Source organism: Cyprinodon tularosa, unplaced genomic scaffold (assembly GCF_016077235.1).
Source record: "Cyprinodon tularosa strain WSP-4 unplaced genomic scaffold, ASM1607723v1 ctg1075, whole genome shotgun sequence".
NCBI classification, from domain to species: domain Eukaryota; kingdom Metazoa; phylum Chordata; class Actinopteri; order Cyprinodontiformes; family Cyprinodontidae; genus Cyprinodon; species Cyprinodon tularosa.
In genome coordinates this window covers 128,298-151,147 of record NW_024037866.1, presented here as the reverse complement: position 1 = coordinate 151,147, position 22,850 = coordinate 128,298, and the positions used below count along the sequence as shown (strand labels likewise).

The window sequence follows — 22,850 nt, the reverse complement described above, 5'->3', positions numbered from 1 at the left end:
CTTCTTTTTGTCATTCCCTACATGTGGGTTGGGAATTGATAGGATTTTTATGATTACGATTCCCTTATCGATTCTCTTATGGATTCTGTTGATAAAAGTTTGGTAAGTGCACGATGACATTCTTCTACCTTCGACTGGGACATTCTATTTCTGCCTGCCTTGGCGAAAACAGAAGGCAGTGAACAGAAGCTGCAGCCTCTGATCCAGCCAGGCTACCCGTCTGGTCACAGTCATCTAAATCTAATGGAGAAGGCATCTGTTTAATGAAAAAAGAATTACTGTACAGTTTCGGGAAATAAACTCATCTCCCCCTGATTTAAATAAACGAGCGTCACTTTTCTCTCGCTCCCTGAACTGCAATGCAACTTCGTAGCATGTTTCGTTACATCCATTTTAATAGCTAGAATCATGTAAGAATTCCAGCTAGCAGTGGTTCTAATTAAACATGCTAGCAATGAAGAGCTGGATTAACGAGAAAGGCAGACTCCCTAATAACCCCAAAAGAGAGGTAGGAAATTAGTTTGTTTCTAGAAATTGGATATGATTTACTAGGAAGCACATTAAGCACAGCCAGTGATATAAAACTAGCTACTAACCACCAGAGTTGCCTTCCATGCTGGTCGTAACTTTAGCTTCTGTCCAGAAGGCATCAAAAACACGGCATTCATTAAAACGGATGCCATGCAGGTGTTTCTGCATGTTGGTTGCATTTCCTCCCGCGGATGTAATTGCCACTTTGCAATGATTGCAAAGTGCCTTGTTGCCATCTTTCTCTTCCTTAAAATGAGGCCAAACTTTCGATCACTTTACCCGATGGGGCGCCATTAATTTTTTTTCTAGACTTACACCTGGTCACGTCATATTTGCTTACTGAGGCCCCGTCCACACGAAGCCGAACCCTGGCCTAAACGCACAAATTTTTCACCAAACCAGCCTCTCATCCATACAAAGCCGGCGTTTCGGGGGTCTGTAAACGATCTTTTTTTTATTCAGCCTTCAGAGTGGGAAGATTTTGAAACGCTGTTTTCGCGGTTCCATCTTTAAGCTCTAACCGCATTTTTTTTTTCTTACACGCATGCGTCATAGCGTCGCCTCTAAACACGCATGCGCGACACAGTATCACAGTAACAATGGCGCCGTACTGTGTTGAATGGTTGCTGCTCATGCTACTCACCCTGCTGTCGGGCTTACAACAGAATCTTCTTCTTCTGGAATATCTCCAGGAAGAACAGAGCAATATCGACCACATAGTTCAGCACCTGAATTTGACTGAACCACGAAAATGGACCCGCAGGGCAACCATGTATAAATATTAGTGCGCATGCCCAACATTTCGTCGCCTATTTTTGCTTTGGCACCACAGCGCCACTTACAGGCCTGGCATACATTTTGCAGCGTTTTCATGCATTCGTGTGGACGCTCACATTTATTTTACGTCTCCGTCTTTACGACAAACGTTCTGGAAAATATTAGCGTTTCGTGTTCGTTTTGACTTCGTGTGGACGGGGCCTGAATGTTGTGTGTGTGACTTGCATAAAAAATGTAACGTAAGTGTTGCTGCCCAGCGCTAGGCTCTGGTGCTGCCTGGAACCGTTAAGAGGATCGTTAAGGGAGCTGCCAAACGGTGCCATGGAATTGGAACACACAGAGCCGGTTCTGAACAGGAACCGGTTTTCCATTCCCGTCCCTACCTACCAACGTTCCTTCCTCCTTCTTCAATTCATTCCTTGGATTAGTTCGGTTTCCTTCCATAGCTCCAGTTCACTCCAAGTCACTTAAGTCGATTTGATCAAATCATGCATTGAAATTCATTTTTTATATCCATCCTTTCTTTTTATCTTACATCCCTTTCTCTCTCCTTTCGTCCTGCTCTGCTGTGCTGCTCCTCCATTTGTATTTCTTTGTCTCCTTTTTTCCCAGTTATTTTTGTGTCTCTCTTTCCTCATTACTTGGTTCCTCTTCCTGATTTACAGGTTTTATGGCTGCCTGCTGTTGGTATATCTGCCATACATTCAGGGTATCTGCTCTGTTTTAGAATAAATATGAAGAACTAAGAAAACTGGACATTTGAATTTGTGGAAGAGAGAATTATCTTTCCCTGACAGATGGCTAAAATCCTGATCGAATCAAATCAACCGAATCAAAATGATAATATGTGATAAAAAATCTTCTGCACAGCCTCCATCATACCTGCAGGATTATTAGGAGCTGGAACAGAAGGAAATGTTCAGCTGTAAAACATTTTCTTCTTCTGAAATAAAACATGCAGCATTTTAGCCACATGCTAAAAATCACAGATTCAAAAACCCCAAATCAGACGAAGACTTCTCTGTTTTCTAGTGATTGCAGTAATGAATGATGCGTTCAGGGCCGCTGGACGGTGGTTTAACTGAACGTTCTTTATGTTTCCTCTGCAGATTGTGATCGTGCAGTGGGGGGGGAAACCCTTCAGCTGTGCCCCCCTCAACGTGGAGCAGTGGCTCTGGTGTCTATTTGTGGGAGTTGGAGAGCTTCTCTGGGGGCAGGTGAGCTTTTCAGCCTGCTGTGTCTCTCCAGAGTGAGGTTTGTTGTTGTGCTTTCTCCAGCGTCACGCAGCTTTTTCGTCCAGCCCTCAAAACGCCGCCCACTTTGCATCCAAAAATTCAAAACGCATCTCTGTGTTGTGATTGGCCCGTCTGTTTGAGACCACTTGTAGGCAAAAATGATTTTGGCCGCTGGCGGGTGGGGCTAGTTTACTAGGCTAGTGCTGCAGCAGAAATTGGATGGAGGTAGATTAGAATCCAGATTTAGATCTCTAGAAACATCACATTTAGTTACAGACCTGATAAAAAAGCATATTTACATGTTTTTAATTGTTTTAAAGAGCCTTCTAGATGCACGTAAAAGGCTTAACATTCATTTCAAAACATTTTTACTGTTGCTGTATTTATAAATGATGAAGTTAACTGGATTTTAAATTTGTCTCAATTTGGGGAATTAAAGAACTTTTATTAATATGTTGGTTATTTAATCAAATATAGACAAGCAGTTAAAGTACTGACTGTTTTCCTCAATTTCTCTTCTAGAAGTTCTTGCTAATCTATATCCTGAAATGGCCATAATCTGGCTTAATCTGGAACTGCTTTGATTGTTTTAAATAAAAGTTAAGGAGCTGACTGTCCTAATGTCAATAAATGTGGCACCCAGGTGATCGCCACAGTTCCAACAGAGCGACTGCCATGTCTGAAAGAGGCGGGGCTTGGCCTGGAGCCCGGGGAGGAGGAAGGGGAGGAGCTGGCCGAGGATGAGGAGGAGATTGACTGTGCAGAGCGAGAGCTGCGCCGCGGACAGATCCTCTGGTTCAGAGGCCTTAACCGTATCCAGACTCAGGTACTATCAGACTGGAGCTCCAGTTCCAACCGTAGCTGTGACTTTGGCAGCGGAGCACGGACACCCAGACATTTCAACCTGAACCTTCACTCGGCCATGACACGTTTGCAGTTTGTTTGAGGTGAACGGAGGAAAAATCTGGGCCATTTCTGAGCCAATCACTGTTCCTGATGTTTGCTCTGCTTTCATCAAGCAGCTAATTTATTAACACCCCCATCATTCGGTGATAAGGTCCCTGAAATTCAGCCCAACCCAGATAAACTGCAGGTATCATGGTCTTCTCATGCTTGAAGAACAGACTTTTGTAAAGAGATAAAGAACCCCTTAGAAATACGGACTCTTTGATAAGTTTAAGGTCTTAAACTGATTTGTTCTTGCTCTTCAAAAGTCAGGCTGTCTCATCCAGTCTCTGCTGGTCCTCTGAAATGTGCCAAACATAATGCTTTACTTTTTCTCTCTGACACAGCCGACATTTCTGTTCTAAATCCTCTGAAAACGGCTTCCTGTGTCTTGGAGGTGGTACCTTCATAGCACATGGTCACCATGAGGGGGCGTGTTTATTTATTGATGGAGCGTCCTCAGTCAAACTATCTAAGGCTCATGTGAAGATAAACGTTTACCTGCATGAAGATCAACTCTCCTCAGAGAGCTGGGCCAGCTGCTCTGTTTTAGTGCCTGCTCCACAGGTCTACAGGTTTCTGTCAGATTATTTGGTCTGAGCACAAAATGACACAGATATAACGTTAGCTTGCTCATATTTTCCACTAAGCAGCCAGATTTTCTTGTGGTTTTGTAAAGTAGTCTGATATATTTTTCAGAGATGCTGAGTAGGTCTGAATGCCGCCTCACCTCTGAGCGGCTCCAAGGTTTCGTTGAAATAAAAACTGAGTTACATTCACAAAAAACTGGCATGAGTGTGAGAACGAAGGTTCTCCATGATTTTATCTCTAGACGCAGAATAAATGCCTATTACTCCACTTAATTTATTTTATTTTTGAGATTTTTTCTCCACTATGATGAACAAGTTTTTATCAAAAGTATATCAGATGGATTTTATCTGATGGTTTTAGCTGCGCCATTTAGATGCTAACAACTCTTTGGGGATTACCTCAAAGGGCTGAAAGGATTACTATAATCTAGCCGTAGTATGGGGGTGTTTCACTTCTACGCAGGCTACATCCTTAAACATGTTGAGGCCCCATGTGTCTGAAGTGAAGCAAAGTCTCTACAAACTGACATTCAATGTGACAAAAAGTGTTCATTGCATCTTTGAAGTATCTAAACCCACATAAACCTCCGATTCAGAACCAGCGATGCATTTACAGGATCTACTGTTATGCTTTCTATGGCAAACAGCAACATTTATTAAACCGAATGGAAAAACTTCGCTTTAAGCTAATTTAGGCAATAAGGTTCAATTCCTTGTCAACAAAAAACATGGTAATTTCAGGTTACATTTTAACATCTTTCTCCTTCATTAGCTCCTCCCACCTGCAGAAAGCTAGCACAATGTCTATCCTCGTTTTCTGATGTCTCTTCTTTTTCCCTTTCCCTTGGTGAAATCGTTTCTTCTGCTGCTGCTGGATATGCATGGCCCGGCAAGGTCCTGCATGAGCCTGCAAGGTCCTGCATGGCCCTGCAAGGTCCTGCAAGCTCCTGCATGGCCCTGCAAGGTCCTGCATGAGCCAGCAAGGTCCTGCAAGGTCCTACAAGGTCCTGCATGGCCCTGCAAGCTTCTGCATGGCCCTGCAAGGTCCTGCATGAGCCAGCAAGGTCCTGCAAGGTCCTACAAGGTCCTGCATGGCCCTGCAAGGTCCTGCAAGGTTCTGCAAGGCCCTGCAAGGTCCTCATGGCCCTGCATGGCCCAGCAAGATCCTGCAAGGTCCTGCAAGGCCCTGCAAGGTCCTGCATGGTCCTGCAAGGTCCTGCAAGGCCCTGCGAGGTCCTGCATGGTCCTGCAAGGTCCTGCAAGGCCCTGCAAGGTCCTGCATGGTCCTGCAAGGTCCTGCAAGGCCCTGCGAGGTCCTGCATGGCCATGTGAGGTCCTGCATGGCCCTGCAAAGTCCTGCAAGGTCCTGCGAGGTCCTGCATGGCCCTGCAAAGTCCTGCAAGGTCCTGCGAGGTCCTGCATGGCCATGCGAGGTCCTGCGAGGTCCTGCAAGGTCCTGCGAGGTCCTGCATGGCCATGCGAGGTCCTGCATGGCCCTGCAAGGTCCTGCATGGTCGTACGTGGTCCTGCAGGTCCCGCATTGGGCTGCAGTGGTGCAAACTTGCAGTTCTTGGGTTAACGTCTCCAAATGATCCGCCCCGCTCCGTTCCAGACCGCCTGCGTAAAGCAAAGCCTACAGCCTCTGCGGTTCCTCCCGTCTTGCTCCGCTTCGACTTCCTTGGAGCTCAAGTAGAGCATGCACAATATTATTATTAAATTCAAAACATGTGGAAATTAAGGCCTATTTTCATGTAATATAATTAAAACTCACCATCAGCATCAATCACACACGTTTCTGCTCAAACAGGCTGGATTTTATGAAACTTTTAAGCCTCTGTATAAAATAAATATTTTAAATAGATGAGAAATGTGCTTCCTTGTCTACTAAGGTACCGATAGCTGGCATCCAGTTATTGAATTACATGCTCTTAGTTTTTGGAAATACAGAAGAATTACACTCAAATCTCTAGTTACCGATCTGTCGTTACCATATTTTAATTTGACAAACAGGATCTTCTCGCCATCCTTTTTCCTGTTTGGTGCGATTGCAGTAACGTATCTGGACCTGGCCGGACCGCCGCGGGGCTAAAAATAGCTCGGCTCTGTATTTTGAAGGTGAAGGACGGAGAAGACGTATGTGAACGGTGACGTGTGGAGGAGTAGCGTGCTCCACACGCCGTACGTGAGCGGGGCGGAGCGCTGACTGAGGATGAGGAATCTGGAGGTCGGTCACGCTGAACTGCTAGCAGGGGAAACGTGTTGCGTTAGCAGTCTTTTATTCCTGTGCTGTATCCCTGACAGACATGTCATGGCTGACCAGCTTATTTATAAACTGATTCAAAATCCTTGACTTATTAAAATGGTTCCGAGTATCAATGGAGGTAATAAAACACCAGTATAACACATAGGTAAATACAGTCATTAAATGTCGCTTTAATGGAGTCTGTCAGTTTGTTATTTGTGGGTTTTTTCTATAGAGTTAAAGCAGATAAATCAGTGTAGCCTGTGTTTGTTAAAGGCTGCTGGAGATTCAAACAACACTGCCCCACGTTTAGGTCAAATATTAGCTTAAATTGACAAAAATGTCGAGCTGCCTTCTGCTTTTAGCAGGCTAAATCTGGAAGTCCTCTAATGGGGGGAATCTCAGAGAACTATTAACAGACCACTTTGCAAAGACTGGAAGAAAATGCAACTGCTTGGCAGGAAAAGGGGATTCAGTCAGGGGGGCAACGGTGTGTTTAGGGAAGCTGGAGGTGAAAAGGACATCAGGGCAATAATTTCATCAGGGCAAGAGAAACCCCCCCTCAGGCCAGACCTCCTTCCCTCACTGAGTGATGCTGCTGTTTTGTCTCTGTCCTGCAGATGGAGGTAGTGAGCACATTCAAGCGAAGCGGTTCCTTTCAGGGAGCAGTGAGACGGCGCTCCTCCGTGCTCAGTCAGCTCCACGACGTAAACACTATCTCTACCCCCTCTCACGTAGCTCTCTCCACCGCTACAGCCAATACCAGCCCAGCCCCTGGGAGTGAGTTTGCCGAAAGCATGCACACACATCTCCCACACACACACACATGAACTGGCACACACCCATCCACACACACTAACACTCCTGTACGCTGCTGCACGGCACGTGGACTGCGGTATTTTTACTCTCCATGGTTGTGTCCCTTCGGCCCGCCAGCTGCTCGTGTGTGTGCACTGTCTCTGTTTTCTTTCTTTGTTTGGATTTTCCTCCTCATGGTGCACGAGTCCTGACCAGCACCTGGTCCTGACCAGTACCCGGCCCTGACCAGTACGAGTCCTGACCAGCACCCGGTCCTGACCAGCACCCTGTCCTGACCAGTACCCTGTCCTGACCAGTACCCGGTCCTGACCAGCACCTGGTCCTGACCAGAACCCGGTCCTGACCAGAACCCTGTCCTGACCAGTACCCGGCCCTGACCAGTACGAGTCCTGACCAGCACCCGGTCCTGACCAGCACCCTGTCCTGACCAGCACCCTGTCCTGACCAGCACCCGGTCCTGACCAGAACCCGGTCCTGACCAGTACGAGTCCTGACCAGCAACCGGTCCTGACCAGCACCCTGTCCTGACCAGCACCCGGTCCTGACCAGAACCAGGTCCTGACCAGCACCCGGTCCTGACCAGCACCCGGTCCTGACCAGCACCTGGTCCTGACCAGCACCCGGTCCTGACCAGCACCTGGTCCTGACCAGCACCCGGTCCTGACCAGCACCCTGTCCTGACCAGCACCCGGTCCTGACCAGAACCAGGTCCTGACCAGCACCTGGTCCTGACCAGAACCCGGTCCTGACCAGAACCCTGTCCTGACCAGCACCCGGTCCTGACCAGCACCCGGTCCTGACCAGAACCAGGTCCTGACCAGCACCCGGTCCTGACCAGAACCAGGTCCTGACCAGAACCCTGTCCTGACCAGTACCCGGTCCTGACCAGCACCCGGTCCTGACCAGTACCCAGTCCTGACCAGTACCCAGTCCTGACCAGCACCCGGTCCTGAGCAGTTGTGTGGCTGTGGTCTGATCTGGACTGGTCCAGTCCCAGTATCCGTCTCAGGCCAGAGACTGTTCCCCTGTTGAGTGTGGGTTGGTGCAGGAGGCGCCTGGCTGCTCTCCCTCTGAACGCGGTGTCACATCGCTAACCCTGAAGCCTGAATCTCAGCTTGGGGCAGATTCAGAACCTAAAGGAGAAGAAGATGAAAACCCTCCTAAGTTCAGGGGAGTAAAGGCAGCTCCTCCTGCGCCTCCTTTTCCTGTTTGCATATGAGGTCAAGCGTAGTTGTTTTGGTTTAACGTCCTTAATAAAATGGTGTCATTTGGATTTTCTCTTTATGATGATAAGGTGATAGACTAGCGCTGTGAAAATGGTCGATTCTCTGCCATCAGATCCATTCTCTCCATGCTGCTGCTGTTAACCTGTAAACCTTCGAGTATAAGAACCCATCACTGCTGTTTCTGAGCATAAACCCAAGGAGCATTTCTCTCCTCCTCTTCCTTTCCTTCCTCTGCTGCTCTTAGTTTGTTTGCTGCACTGTTGTCCACTAGTTGATGATGTAACAGCTCTGACGTCACACGTTTGCCCCCATGTCTTCAGAAAGTCCTGATTTCTTTCTCTCTGTCCAAACCTCTTTGTTTTTTCCTCTCTCCTCTCACAGCTTATTGATGAGACGATGCAGGTTCCCTGTTTGGGACCGTTAAACGTTTTTCTTCTTCTTCATACGTAGAGCTATTTAGATCTGAACAGATCTAAATGCAGGCTCTTGTTTAGCACTGATAAGATTTATTTAGAACGTCTTTCTTTTCCATCCCGTTTTTCTCCCTTTTTTTTCACCTCATGTTGTTTTTTATCATCTATCCATGGTCTGATTAAAAAAAGCTGCACCCTTCATCTCTCATTTATTTGTATGAATGTCAGTTCTGCGTCTGCCTGTCTGAAAGTGAGCTTGGATGCGCTGAACGTGGGTCTGCAGATGTATCGGCCGGAGTTTGACCTGTAGTGCACTTAGTGCCTGGATGCCTGTGGAGAAGTGTGCATGCATGCGTGCTGTGTCTTCATTTGGTTGCCTTTATTTGCCTTCTCAGTTGCTTATCCTAACCTTCCATCAACCCCCCCCCCCCTCCCACTCCGCCTCATTCCACCCCACGCTGACCTTCACCCCCCCCCCCCACCCCCCCCACCCACCCCCCCCCCTCCCGTCGCCTGTAGGAATGGCTTAGAAAGGCCTGGGCTGGGAGTTCGCATCCTGAACAGTCATGAGGAAACACCTGGGGTTCATGATGGATCAAACATCAGCTCTTCATCTCTTTATAATGTGATGTCATGCAAAAAAAACAAAAAAAAAACATCTTCAGATGTACCAAACTGGCTGCCAGATCAGAAATAAATTGGTCAGCATGCAGCTGAGCTGCAGCCCTTGCCTCTGCTTCTTATTGCAGCCTTTATTTAGCTCCCCCGTTATATTTCCAAAGGCCGTTATATTCAGGACAGCAACAGTTCCAGCCGCTGTCTTCAGACAAACAAACAGGGAGGGACTGCGAAGCGGCAACTGCAGGTTTGTTTCTGTGAATCATGTTGCTGAGCAGCCTGAGGGAAAATTAAAATCCCCATCATTCTCTTTGGTTTGAACTCTGAAACGAGGAGGACAGATTATCAGACCCGACCATCTGGAAATGAACTTTTCCCTTTACATTTGAAAACCTGGGTTTTTGCTGTTAGCGCTCGCCATTACTTTACTCAGCTTATTTGGAGAATCTGCAGCATTTAAAGTCCACATGCGTTAAACTAAAGCGTTTACTATTGTCACGCCGTCAGTGTCTGACCGTCCACAGTAAGGAGGGCTGCAGGGAGAGAGAGCTTCTCCAGTCCTGGTTCTCAGGTGCATTATTATTTTTACATTATTGTAAAAATTCATTAAAGCAGGACAGTTTTGTTGGTTTTATAGTTTTTTTGACCCACCTGCAGAATCACACGGATAACCAGCGAGTTTTAAAGATTTATTAAAAACTCACTGTGACAGGAAGTGAGAACATGGCGGGAGGACTGCCCCCTGATGGTCCAGAAGAGGAAGGGCAACAAGCCCAAATATTTCCAACAAGGACAGAGTCCAGAATGAAAGAACAAGGGATCCAAGTCCATTCCTCAGGTCCATAACCCCCCAATCAACCAGATACTGAAAACTCCATCCGCATCCAAAATCCTCTGCACAGTAAAGGCGGGAAGCTCCGTCAATGACCTGGGCAGTTGGAGGGGGACTGGAAGGAAGGCAAAGAGGAAAGGCTTGATCAGAGACATGTGAAAAACAGGGTGAATCTTTATATGATCCGTCAGCTTGAGGCTGAGTGCTGCCTGGATTTCAAATGAACTGATGAATCTGGTATCAGAAGCCTTTAGGTTAATGTCTCAGGTTCATAGCCAAACCAGGTGAGTACTGGGGAGCAGGAATCCTTCTCCCATCGGCCAGACGTTGATTTGTTTCCACTGACCGGTTCCAGACCCGTCTGCAGCGCCGAATGTTTGACAGAGTTAACAGAAATGTCCTTTAGATGGAAACGGGGGAGGTTGGTATCCTACAGAGGACTCAAATAGAGTCAGACCAGTGGCAGAAGAAATTGGACAATTATGCGCATATTTGACCCAAGGCAGCTGAGTACTAACCTGACTCCGCCAGATGGATTTGCTCTGCATATCCATCTGGAAACCTTCCGTTGAAGTAATTTTGGGAAGGGGCGAAAATACTGGTTAGCTGATTGGCCGATGTTGGTGATAGACGGGCCAAATAAACCAATCAGATCAACGAAGCATATGACGTACTAACAGAGCCACAAGAGGAGCCAATTGATAGATCAAACTCTTACCGAAACCAGTCGGGAGAAGAGCAAAAACATCTTGTTTTGCTCTTCTTTCAGTGAAGAAATACTCTGTAATTCCGATAAAACTTGCTCGACAGCCACGCTAACGCTAGTTTCATCGGCTGAAGCCGCCATGTTCTTTAGACTGAACTGTCGCGCTTCTCGTTGCGTCACACCTCAACCCGCCTCAAAGCCAACGCTGATTGAACGTTCGTTTGGTGAACGGCTCCAAATTTTCTTTAACAGAGAGTCTCCAGACTGATTTGCGAGTGAAACCTTGAAAGCTCGCGAGATCAGGATGGTCTCACGAGGCTAGCTGAGTAATCCATGATGATGGATGGAGGGATGCCTCCAGCTCCTAGTTCATGCGTTTGGATTGACCGTTTGGGGATAAAAACCTGAACTGAGAGCGGTCTTCAGCCCTAAAGGAGTATAAAACTCCTTCCAGACCCAGAAAGTCAGGAGCCATTTTTATGGCTAAGTGCTCTCTATGGCCCACATCATGGTTTTATTCTGGTTGAGACAAACGGTGGGGGAAAAAAGCACATGGATGAATTTATTGTCAGAGAAAATTTGAGAAAAGACTGCACCCCCCCTAAATCAAAGGAATCACCTACAAGGCCAGACTGTTTCTCTGGATCTAGCTGAACCATTTTAGGGGCATTGGCAAACCTTTTCTTGAGCTCTTAAAGAGTCCTTTGAAACATATTTTTGAGGAGGAAAGGTTAGTGAGGGGTTGAGCAGTTTGATTGTAATTTTTAGTGAATCTGACATTTTATTGAGGATCAAGACTGGCAGAAGTGTAAGCAGGGAATTCAATGCGGTGTCTCACTGCAAAACAGGTCAGGTGATGAGAACGAGTTCCAACTGATGAAGAGATGAACAGTGAGGGCAGACTTACTTTACAGGGCTTGGAAACAGGCTAAAAAGGTGGGACAACAGTATCCACAGAGAGGGATTGAACTCCTTGGAGTGATCCGGTTCTTTAATTTGCGATGGAAGGTGGACAGGCAGGTGAGCTCGACTTTAGAGGATCTTGAAAGGAAGACTTTTTAGGAGGAGTGGAAAGCGCCGTTGAGGAAGGACCAGGAGGACAGCCAGGAAGGAGTAACCAGGAACCAGCCTTCAGCAAGAGGTAAACTAAAAGGGAATCAGAGACACGACTGGTAAGTAAGAGGATGAAAACAAGTTAAACTGACTTGGAAGTCTTTTGACGAGGAACCCAGTTACCACTGGTATAGGTAACCATCTATCGTCTGCCTCAGGGAATCAACTCCTCTAAATACTGCTTCCTTGATTCCGGCTGATGAGTGCCAGCTAGAAGCTTCACCCACATGGTACACCCTGAAAATGAAGGTGAGAGAACAAAAACTCCAAAAACCAAAAAAGCTCTGTGGACACAACAGAATCTGGGCTAGAAGTTGGCGAATCCTGTAAAAACGTGGTAGCTGCTAGCGAGTTGAGTAGGCCAATTGAGGATGACTTAAACCTTCTCTGGATCTGTCTTCACCGGCCCTTCTCCAGAACGTGTCCCAAAAAGGTGACTGATGTGGCATGAAACTTCCTCTTCTCAGCTTACAAAGAGTTGATTCTCTGGAAGAACTTGATTCAAATGGATCTTATGCTTGGATAAGGTCCTGGTAACAAATCAGAATGTCATCAAGGTATTCAAGTACAAAATTATTTTAAAAATCTCTAAGTTCAACAGGAGCTGAAAAACTGCAGGTGTGTTTAGAGTTTGAAAGGTGTTACCAGGTATTCACAGTGACCTAGAATGCAGTCTTTCATTTGTCTCCTTAGATTATAAAACCTAGTGTACAGATAAGGAGCTCCAGGAAGCAGCTCAATAGGACAGTCATTTGGAGACAGACTGAAAACCAGATGAAGGTCAGGAAACTCAGGAGGAACCAGGGAGAGGTCTACAGCAGTTTTCCGGTCTTGACTGTTCAAGACTGCAGACAGTTTGACAGACGGCGGTGACTGCATGGCTCAAATCTATTGTCACTGCAGGGGAAGATTATGAAGGATAAGCCAAAAGCAAGAGTTTGGAGGGAGGAGTTAGTTCAGGAACGGTGGTTACGTCGGCTGTTGAGGGAGTAGACCCACTGGAGTGGTTCAGTTCCTGGAACATTTCTGTATACTGCCCCATCTGTTGGTCTGTGCTGCCATAACGTGGATTAAGTGATCATGGTGATTCACATTCAGAGCGAGAACCTGAGGGAGATCCTGCTGGGTCAGACTGGCTGGATGATTCCGCCATGTGTGTTTTTACCCACATTCAGAATCACATGGAGAACCAGAGAGCTTTAAGAATCGGGGAACTGCAGACTGATCAGGAAGGAGTTGGTGGATGATAACTGATGATGAACTGAGGTTCACTGGTTGTCTGGAACAATAAGAGATTCCACATTAAAGATATTTACAAGAAGACAGATTTCAACTGGTGGGATCTTCCTGGTTTAGGTCTTTGGCTGGAAAACCATCCGGTGAGGAGAAATGATCCTTCGCCTTCTTATAGACATGCTGTTCATTGTGATGGAGAAATGTTCTCAGGCGTGCAGCAAAGATCCGGAAGCTCACTCACATCAGAAAAACAGCCCAGAGACTAAGAAGTTTAGCACAATTTGGGAATTTAAGCAGTTAAAGGTGCTGTGATAGAAAAAAAACAACACAGAGAAAAGTATGATAGAAAAAAATGAAAATATTAATAATAAAATGAAAGATAAGATGGTGTTTTTAATGTGGAGTTTATTCCAGAATAGCAGCGGATGTAAAAGCTGCTTCTCCATGTTTGGTTTTGGCTCTGCAGATTAGACTTGATCCAGTAGACCTGAGGTCTGATTGGTTGATCCACTAACAGCAAATCTGGAATATCTAAGCCATACAGTTATTTATAGAAGAGAAGAATTAAAGGCGCTCCAATTAAAAACCATTAAACAGCAGCTTAGAAAGTTTTCTTCTATCAGTTCTATGATAATCAAAGCAGGAACCATTATAGTTGTTGCTAATAAATCTGTAGCCAAATAAATATAAGGTTGTTGACTTTCTTCCGCTCCTCTAATAGAGTCAGGTTGTTTTTGTTTGTGATACTTTAAAGCTTCAGAACATCAACAAATGAAAACAATGAAATACAATCCAAGGAGAAACGATGTGTAGTTTTTAAATTAACACATTATTGTTATTCAGGGAGAATAGAAATTCGGTTCTGGATAATTCCGTATAAAAACAGGATGGTCCCCTAAAAACAAAAAACCTCACCTGGTTGGTCGGTCGGTTGGTTGGTCAGTAGGTTGGTCGGTCAGTTGGTTGGTAGGTCGGTCGGTTGGTTGGTAGGTCGGTCGGTCGGTTGGTTGGTTGGTATGTTGGTTGGTCGGTCGGTTGGTCTTTCGGTTGGTTGGTCTGTCGGTTGCTTGGTCTGTTGGTCGGTTGGTTGGTCGGTCTGTTGGTCGGTCGGTTGGTCGGTCAGTTGGTCTGTTGGTTGGTCGGTTGGTTGGTCGGTCGGTTTGTCTTTCGGTTAGTCGGTCGGTTGATTGGTCAGTCGGTTGGTTGGTCGGTTGGTTGGTCTGTTGGTCGCTTGGTTGGTTGGTCAGTCGGTTGATTGGTCAGTTGGTTGGTCTGTTGGTCGCTTGGTTGGTTGGTTGGTTGGTCAGTCGGTTGGTCGGTCAGTTGGTTGGTCTGTTGGTCGGTCGGTTGGTTGTTTGGTTGATGGTTGGTCGGTCGGTTGGTCGGTCAGTTGGTTGGTCTGTTGGTCGGTTGGCCGGTCAGTTGGTTGGTCGGTTGGTTGGTCGGTTGGTTGGTCAGTTGATCAGTTGGTTGATCGGTTGTTCCACCCTTTGCAGCCAAAGCTCCTATCAGGGGTCTTTTCCAGCTTTTGGCCCTCCCATCTTTGCAGAATTGTTGTAATTGAACCGTATTGGAAGGGTTTTTACCAGGAACAGCCTTTTTAGGAAACATCATCTCTTTAGGATTCAGATCCAAACTTTGACTAGGCTGTCTAAAGTATCCATCTGGTTTTTCTTCAGCCATCCAAAGGGCAAATTCTTTGTGGGTTTTGGATTAGTGTCCTGTTGCTGAAGCACTTCTTCAGGGGGTTATGGTAGAACATAGAATTCATGGATCCATTATCACAGCAAATCTCCAGGCCCCAACACAGCATCAGACCGCCGCAGGTGGTGGGGGACACGCTTTCCACTCAGACCACAGAACGTTTTCTCCAAAGTGTGACAAACAGGTGGCTGTAAGAAAAAGCTGAATATGTCACATTTTCTGTCATTTATTTCATTAGACAATATTCTGATAGATTTTAAATACTGTTGCATGGATCTTAAAAGTAAAATATTTATAGGCAAACATCCATTTAATTGTAATTTTATATAACATTTAAACCTCCAGCCACTGGTTGGCAGCACATCCCCCGAGAGCCTGGTTTTTAGCAACCAAACCCAACTCTTTCTTGAAGGAGTAGATTGTCTCATGTGGCACCCTGACCTAGCCACGTGAGACCATCCTGACCTCGCGAGCTTTCAAGATTTCACTCGCTAATCAGTCTGGAGACTCTCCGTTGAAGAAAATTTGGAGCCGTTCACAAAACGAACGTCCAATCAGCGTTGGCTTTGAGGCGGGTTGAGGTGTGACGCAACAAGAAGCGCGACAGTTCAGTCTAAAGAACATGGCGGCTTCAGCCCATGAAACTAGCGTTAGCATGGCTATCGAGCAAGTTTTATCGGAATTACAGAGTATTTCTTCACTGAAAGAAGAGCAAAACACTGCTCTGGAGGCTTTTCTCAGGGGAAAAGATGTTTTTGCTCTTCTCCCGACTTTTTTCAGCAAGAGTAGCCTGGCTTGTGGTTGTGTATTCGTCGTCGGCCTTTTAGTACGTCATATGCTTCGTTGATCTGATTGGTTTATTTGGCCCGTCTATCACCAACATAGGCCAATCAGCTAACCAGTATTTTCGCCCCTTCCCAAAATTACTTCAACGGAAGGTTTCCAGATGGATATGCGGAGCAAATCCATCTGGCGGAGTCAGGTTTACTCTGACCTGCTCACCTGTCACCAGTTATCTGATGATTTCACACAATGTCTCCATGGAGGTTCAGGGTAAATCTGGCAGCAGAATTCCAGACTGTTAAAAAACCCTGAATACATAATAAGATCGATGTTCAGCTCTGATATCAGCGATCAGATAGAAGCACCTCGTTGGAAACAATGAAGAACCAAATCCAGACGTTGAATAAAACAGGTGAAACATCAGAGAATCTCTAAAGGTTCAGAAGATCAGCAGCAGATTAAAGCGGGGGTGGGGTGGGGTGGGGGGGTGCTTAGGATGGTCAGCAGCGTTTGATCATAGTGACTCCATGCTGCCTGATCCCTTTTGGTTTCTGTAAAGGATCCAGTTCTTTCATTTTAGCTGTAAACTTGAATCCAAATTTAGCTCTAAAGGAGGAAGGAAGGAGTGGATTCCAGTTCCCCATCACCCAGACATCTTCCTCAAAGCTTCTCTCTGTCTTTATCTTCTTCTCGTCTGCAGTTGATTTGCACTGAGCAGCCAGAGTTTCTGCTCAAACTTTGACCATCCACTGCTGAAAAAGCTCAGAGAGAGAAACTGTCCGTAAGCCAGCAGAGCTCCCTGGTCCCACGCTGGGTGTCATATACTCGAAAGTTTACTTAGTCCATTAAAACTAAATGGAAACATGGCAGAAAGGAGAACGTTTCATTCTGAACCATTGTTAGTCTGCATGAGGTGTTTTTCTACAGTCTGCAAGGCTCTTTGGAAAAACAGATAAGCACTGAACCTACTGCTTGACCGTCCGTCCGTCCATCTGTCTGTCTGTGTGTCTGTCTGTTTATCTGTCTGTCTGTCTGTGTATCTGTCTGTCTGTCTGTGTATCTGTCTGTCTGTCTATCTGTGAACAGGAGTCAGAGTCATATATAGAGACTTGTAGCTCCGCCTACTGCAGCACCGGCCTCCATCCAGCTGAGGGTCGCTCCACCTCTCCTGAAGGACTGCTGTTGGTGCTGCAGTCGGCATGGAGCCTGGTCTCTATGTAGGGCTCTGCCTGTCTGCACTGAATGGTCTGTCTTTGTTTTTAGCTCATGCTGCTTCTTTGTTTTGCTTCTCGTTTTGGTTTGAGGGATGGATGCATGGAGCAAACCACCACAGCACAGGAATGTTCCCACCATAATCCACCTTAACATGTATTGATGAAAGCTGCTCTACTGGGTGTGTGTGTGTGTGTGGAGGGAGCAGAGCTGCTCTGATTCAGCATGACCTGGCTGCCTCAATGTGATGGGCGTGGCGCCCTGGCTGCACCTTTCAACCAATCACCTTCTTCTTCTAATAATCTGATCAGTAACTCTCCTCTGAGCTCTCTGTGATGTCACTCTTCTGTTTTGCAGTTTATGTCATTAGTTTTATTATCCTGCAGCTACCTCACCATCATCATCCTCAGAGTAGCCCCTCTGCTTCGTACTCCTTGCATGGCTGCAGAGCGTCATGTGCATGCGTGAATGCGTGCAAAAGAAGATGCTGATGCTGCTAGAGACGGCTCTTTAACATAATGACAGACAGCTGGATGATGCATGCAGACATCAGCCACCCAGCTACGCCTGGAAAAAAGACAGCTTACTCACTGCTGCATGCTTTTCTGCTCCGACAGTTTGCTTTATTTATCTGATTCCACATGAACTAACTGGGACCATCCTGCTTCTTCTTCGTTGGTGCCTAGCATCTTGCTCCCTGCATGCATGTGGTGCGACTGTCTCCCCACCCTGATGCTCACGCTCAGCGCGCCTGGATGAAGCTTCTGTGATGGTGGCAGCTCAGTCCCTCTGTCTCCTGCTGCCTGATTGATGTGTGAGAACTGACAGACCTGTCATCATTCAGCTCAGTTTTTCTTTCTTTTTTCCACATTTTCGCTCTTTTGAGATACGGGATCAGGTGGTCAACAAGTCTTTACCATCAAGGTTCAAATTATTTAAAAATCCAAACTAAAAGCTTCCTTATAAAATATGAAATATGTCAAACTGAAGCTAAATGTTTTAAGAATATTTTTGTGAGCAACAAATATGCCCCATAGATATACATTTATAGACAGAACAAACTGAAAATTTCCATTTTCTTTATGAATCTAAATATTATTTTATTATTGGACATCAGTCGTTGTTGAACTCGAGCTCTTTAGTCCACCGTTCATTGTTGCAGGTGCTGCATGCATGGATTAGCATGCTAGCGGTACTTAGCCTAGTCACATTCTATCATTACACATTTCTATGTCAGCAGCTCCCGCTGGTTGCAAACAAAGATTAAATGATGGCACTCTTCTGGCTTATCTATATTATTCCTGTGTTTCATTTTGTTCTTATTCCATTTATTGGTTAATAACATTTTTAAGTTTTAAGTTTAAACAGGAGAATACACTATGAGAGCAACACCCAGCACAGGCGTGAAAGAAGGAGGAAAACTAGAAGATCAAGTGTGAAATGATATCTAGCAGACATGGCAGAAGAGCTCAGAATAGAAGGTGAACTGTGACGTTCACTGAAGCTGCAGGTTGTTGGATGTGTGAGCGACTATCGCCAGCAGATGGCGATGGCGAACAGCAGCCTTTAGGTCTACAGGTCATTTTTCATATATCTGCATTCATAACAATAATTGAACTTTATTGATCCAACTTGGAGAAATTTCCCTCCCCATCCTCTTGGGGAGCAGTGGGCTGCCATTGTGCGGCGCCTGGGGAGCAATCGGGGGTTAGGGGTCTTGCGCAGAGAGCCAGAGTGGCAGGCTGTGGGAGTGGGTTTAAACTCACAACCTCGGGATTCCAATCCCTTTGCCCTGAGCACTACGCCACCACTCCCCTTATTCCTAAATGGCCTAAATCACTTTATTTTAACATGAACATGAGGTCAGGACCCAATCCGTACCAGAGCACGATCGTGAGACGGTAGTGAGAAGTTCAACATCCGTTCTTTGCCTGCTTTGTGTGTCAACTGTCATGGTTGCTAGGTGACAAAGCGTACAGGCGGTGAAATCCATAGAAGGCTGGACCTGATTAAATCCATAGTCAAACTCTTCCAGCCTCCTTATATTCAAGAACCTCCATGGATCCAGTCCAGATAGACTGGGTCCTGGGAGGATCCAGTCCAGGTAGACCGGGTCCTGGGAGGATCCAGTCCAGGTAGACCGGGTCCTGGGAGGATCCAGTCCAGATAGACCGGGTCCTGGGAGGATCCAGTCCAGGTAGACCGGGTCCTGGGAGGATCCAGTCCAGGTAGACCGGGTCCTTGGAGGATCCAGTCCAGGTAGACCGGGTCCTGGGAGGATCCAGTCCAGGTAGACCGGGTCCTTGGAGGATCCAGTCCAGATAGACCGGGTCCTGGGAGGATCCAGTCCAGATAGACCGGGTCCTGGGAGGATCCAGTCCAGGTAGACCGGGTCCTGGGAGGATCCAGTCCAGATAGACCGGGTCCTTGGAGGATCCAGTCCAGGTAGACCGGGTCCTGGGAGGATCCAGTCCAGATAGACCGGGTCCTGGGAGGATCCAGTCCAGGTAGAACGGGTCCTTGGACGATCCAGTCCAGTTAGACCGGGTCTTTGGCGGATCAAGGTATGTTTGAAAAATTGCAGACATCCATCTATTTTCCATCAGGGGGGTGCTGGTGCCGATCGGCAGCTGTCCATGGGCGAGAGGTGGGGTCCGCCCTGGACAGGCCACCAGTCCATCGATGCAAACAGCCACTTAAACAGAGCGAGCACAAGGAGAAATGGACTCCTGCACGCTCTGGAACGTGTTTAATAGGCGTTGGCTCTGGGAGCGGCTGCAGGGTTGTGCATGTACATTTTTCTTTTACAGTGGAGATGCGGCTTTTAAAAAATTTACAAAATTCCTCCACTATACCTTTAAATATAATGACAGTGATTTCAGAATCACTTTTATTAGCTTTATATCGACACTTTCACCTCATAAAAAGCAAGAAAACTAAAGAATAATCATAATCCTGTTTTTATAGTATAATAAAGTGCATCAAATAAAACAACTGGAAGCTTCAATCTTTATTTAAAGATTTAACTATAGATATTTACAACATAGATGGTGAAGAACTTCTCAGTTCAATTGAAGAATGTTGTAATTTAATGTTTCTTTTTATTTATCAATTGGATGTTGCGGAGGAAATGTCATTTTCCTGAGTTATTTAAAATGAAAAACTAGAAACACCTTTTATACTTATTGTTCTATATTTAATCCCTCTGCATTTCTATCAGATGTAACTCTATGTTTGCAAAAGCTTCAATAACAATTTAGAAAATTAGAAATTAGTTCCATTATTATCAGATTTCCTGTTTGACGCTGTTGTAAACCAGATGAAACCTCATTGGAAGACCTTGTGACCTTTGCTGACCTGTGTCCAACTGGTCCTCCGTGTCCACCTGTCCGTCTTTCCGTCTGTCTCCTGGAGGAAACGAGTCGGTCTGTTTCTGGGTTTCCCTCGCCTCCTTTTCTGGGCCCTTATATCTGACTCTCTCCTTGTTTCTCCCTCTTTCCCTCATGTTTGTTCACCCCCGGCAGATGCGAGTGGTGAAAGCCTTCCGTAGCTCGCTGTACGAGAGCCGGGAGAAGCCGGAATCCCGCAACTCTATCCATAACTTCATGGCCCACCCAGAGTTCCTCATCAACGACCTCATCCATAACATCCCGCTGATCGACGACACTGACGTGGACGACGAATCAGAGCTCAGCAGATACCAGCACCTGCACCCGGCCCTCCGCAAACCGCCGCCTCCTCCGGCCCAGCCCCCGGCCCGCACCAGGCCGACCCGGCCCTACCGCCAGCACAGCCTTCCAGTGACCCCGTGTAACCGGAACAACAACAACAACAGCAGCAGCAGCTCACCGGGCCCCCGCAGCTACAGAAACAGCAGCAACAAAACGACCCACAAACATCACCACAACCTCCCTGGGAGGCCCCGGCCTGCGGAGCCCCCCGTCCCCCACCCTGCACACCTCTTCTGCGTGGAGACGTCCTTATAACGGGTCTGGGAGGGAGGGAAGGGCTGAGGACATTTCCATCCAGTCTCCCTCCAAACTAGCTCTGAAAAAAGGAACGGGGGGGGGCTCCCCTCAACCCCACCAAGCCTCCCCCCCCATCTGATCCCTGAACAGTCAGGGTGGGGCTGGGACCCCCAGCAAACCCAGAACAGCTTCAGACTCAGTGTTCATTCTGACCCCCCCACCCTGCCAAGCGCACTGCTCCACCCGCCCTGATGACTTCACCCCCGCCCCTCTCTGCTGCCCCCCCATTAATGTCCTGCTCTACAGGTTTCTGTCTCGTTCCATTTCTCTGCTTTGTGTTTCGTCTTTTCTCATAAAACATACATGAACAGAAATGAGAAAAATCCGAGAAACTGAACTGAAAGTCCCCCACCCCCCTCTCCTTTTTGTCTGTTTGGTTCAATGATCTTGACCTACTGTGCCCCCCCCACCCCCTCCGGATCGGTGCAGCATTAACCCTTTAAGATGCTCAGGCCGTGTCCCTTTAAGACTGCCCTGTTCTCACTGCTCCCCCTGATTCCTTGTTTCATGGATTCTGGATCCGGTTCTGTTCTGCGGAAGGAAAGAACATCCGGCTCCTTTTATCCAAAGGTGCGACGCTCTTAACCTGGATTGTTGTGAAATCTGAGTTTTCAGTCTCACAACAAATCCATCTTGAAAGACTGCCGCTAACATGTCCGTCTCCTAACCACCGGCGAGTTGGACCAATGACATGCCAGCAGTGTTTTTGGGGGCGGGGCATTTAGGAATGACAACAGTCAGAAGGGCCTAGGCTGGGGACTAAAATAGCTACGCTGGAGGACTCACCCCTCGTTTCTGCGATTTTAGCTAAAATAGCGACAATTTCTCGTGAAAAAAGGAGCAGAGAAGCACTTTGTGCATTTCTAGATGGGAAAGTCTGTGCTTTTCTTCCGACAGCATTTGGAAAAGGTGTGATTTATCAGCTTGCGTTTCGTTTTGCGGCTACGATTGGCTGAGAGCATTTTATGGAAGGCGGGCACTAGCTGGCACGTCACCCAATCAGCTGGAAGCATTGTACTAAACGTCCCTCCGTTTCACAGACAGACTGAGCAGCAGCCATGATTGATAGATTGAATTCAATCACATCCATCCTGCTGCTGCCAGGTTATGAAAGTCTCCCAGTACAACCAGTGAGAGCTCCTGTTCGACCATTAGAAAGGCTTCATTTGGAGTCTGTTCATAGCAAAATGAGTCCCTCCGATTTAGGACATACTTTATGCTTCATTTATATGAAGAAGCATTAATGAAACTTAAAACGTGTTTCATTTATAAATGCTAGCATTACTTTAATAGAGCCAGTTAGACTCCGCCCCCCAGGCTTTAACCCTCCCCCCTGGTTCCAGTATTCAGGTGAATCTCAAGGTGGTCCTTTGCCTCTCAGCGCCTCTCAAATATTTCCCAAATTCTAGTCTCCAGGTGGGAAAGAGCTCAGCAGCCAAACGGCGACATCTGAGCACCCATAAGATCCTCCAACCATCACACCCTCCAACCATCAGACCCTCCAACCATCAGACCCTCCGACCATCAGACCCTCCAACCATCAGACACTCCGACCATCAGACCATCAGACCCTCCAACCATCAGACCCTCCGACCATCAGACCCTCCGACCATCAGACCATCAGACCCTCCAACCATCAGACCCTCCAACCATCAGATCCTCCAACCATCAGACCCTCCAACCATCAGACCCTCCGACCATCAGACCCTCCAACCATCAGACCCTCCAACCATCAGACCCTCCGACCATCAGACCCTCCAACCATCATATCCTCCGACCATCAGACCCTCCGACCATCAGACCTTCAGACCATCAGACCCTCCAACCATCATATCCTCCA

General features: G+C 46.9%; 1 protein-coding gene across 1 annotated transcript; it reads left to right on the top strand.

Annotated features, from left to right (window-relative positions):
* The first annotated feature begins 2,402 nt into the window (after positions 1-2,402).
* Positions 2,403-22,850, top strand: LOC119786869 (plasma membrane calcium-transporting ATPase 3-like). Its single transcript, XM_038290430.1, has 4 exons — positions 2,403-2,525; positions 3,187-3,369; positions 20,507-21,042; positions 21,076-22,850. Exons 1-3 carry the CDS (start codon positions 2,403-2,405, stop codon positions 20,966-20,968), a joined length of 768 nt encoding a protein of 255 aa, XP_038146358.1. The 3' UTR covers positions 20,969-21,042; positions 21,076-22,850.

Bases quoted from the DNA above. Each gene is read 5' to 3' on its own strand.
- LOC119786869 (XM_038290430.1), top strand. From the start codon at position 2,403: ATGTTTCCTCTGCAGATTGTGATCGTGCAGTGGGGGGGGAAACCCTTC. The intron at 2,526-3,186 runs GTGAGCTTTTCA...TGTGGCACCCAG, and splicing joins GAGAGCTTCTCTGGGGGCAG to GTGATCGCCACAGTTCCAAC. The intron at 3,370-20,506 runs GTACTATCAGAC...CACCCCCGGCAG, and splicing joins TTAACCGTATCCAGACTCAG to ATGCGAGTGGTGAAAGCCTT.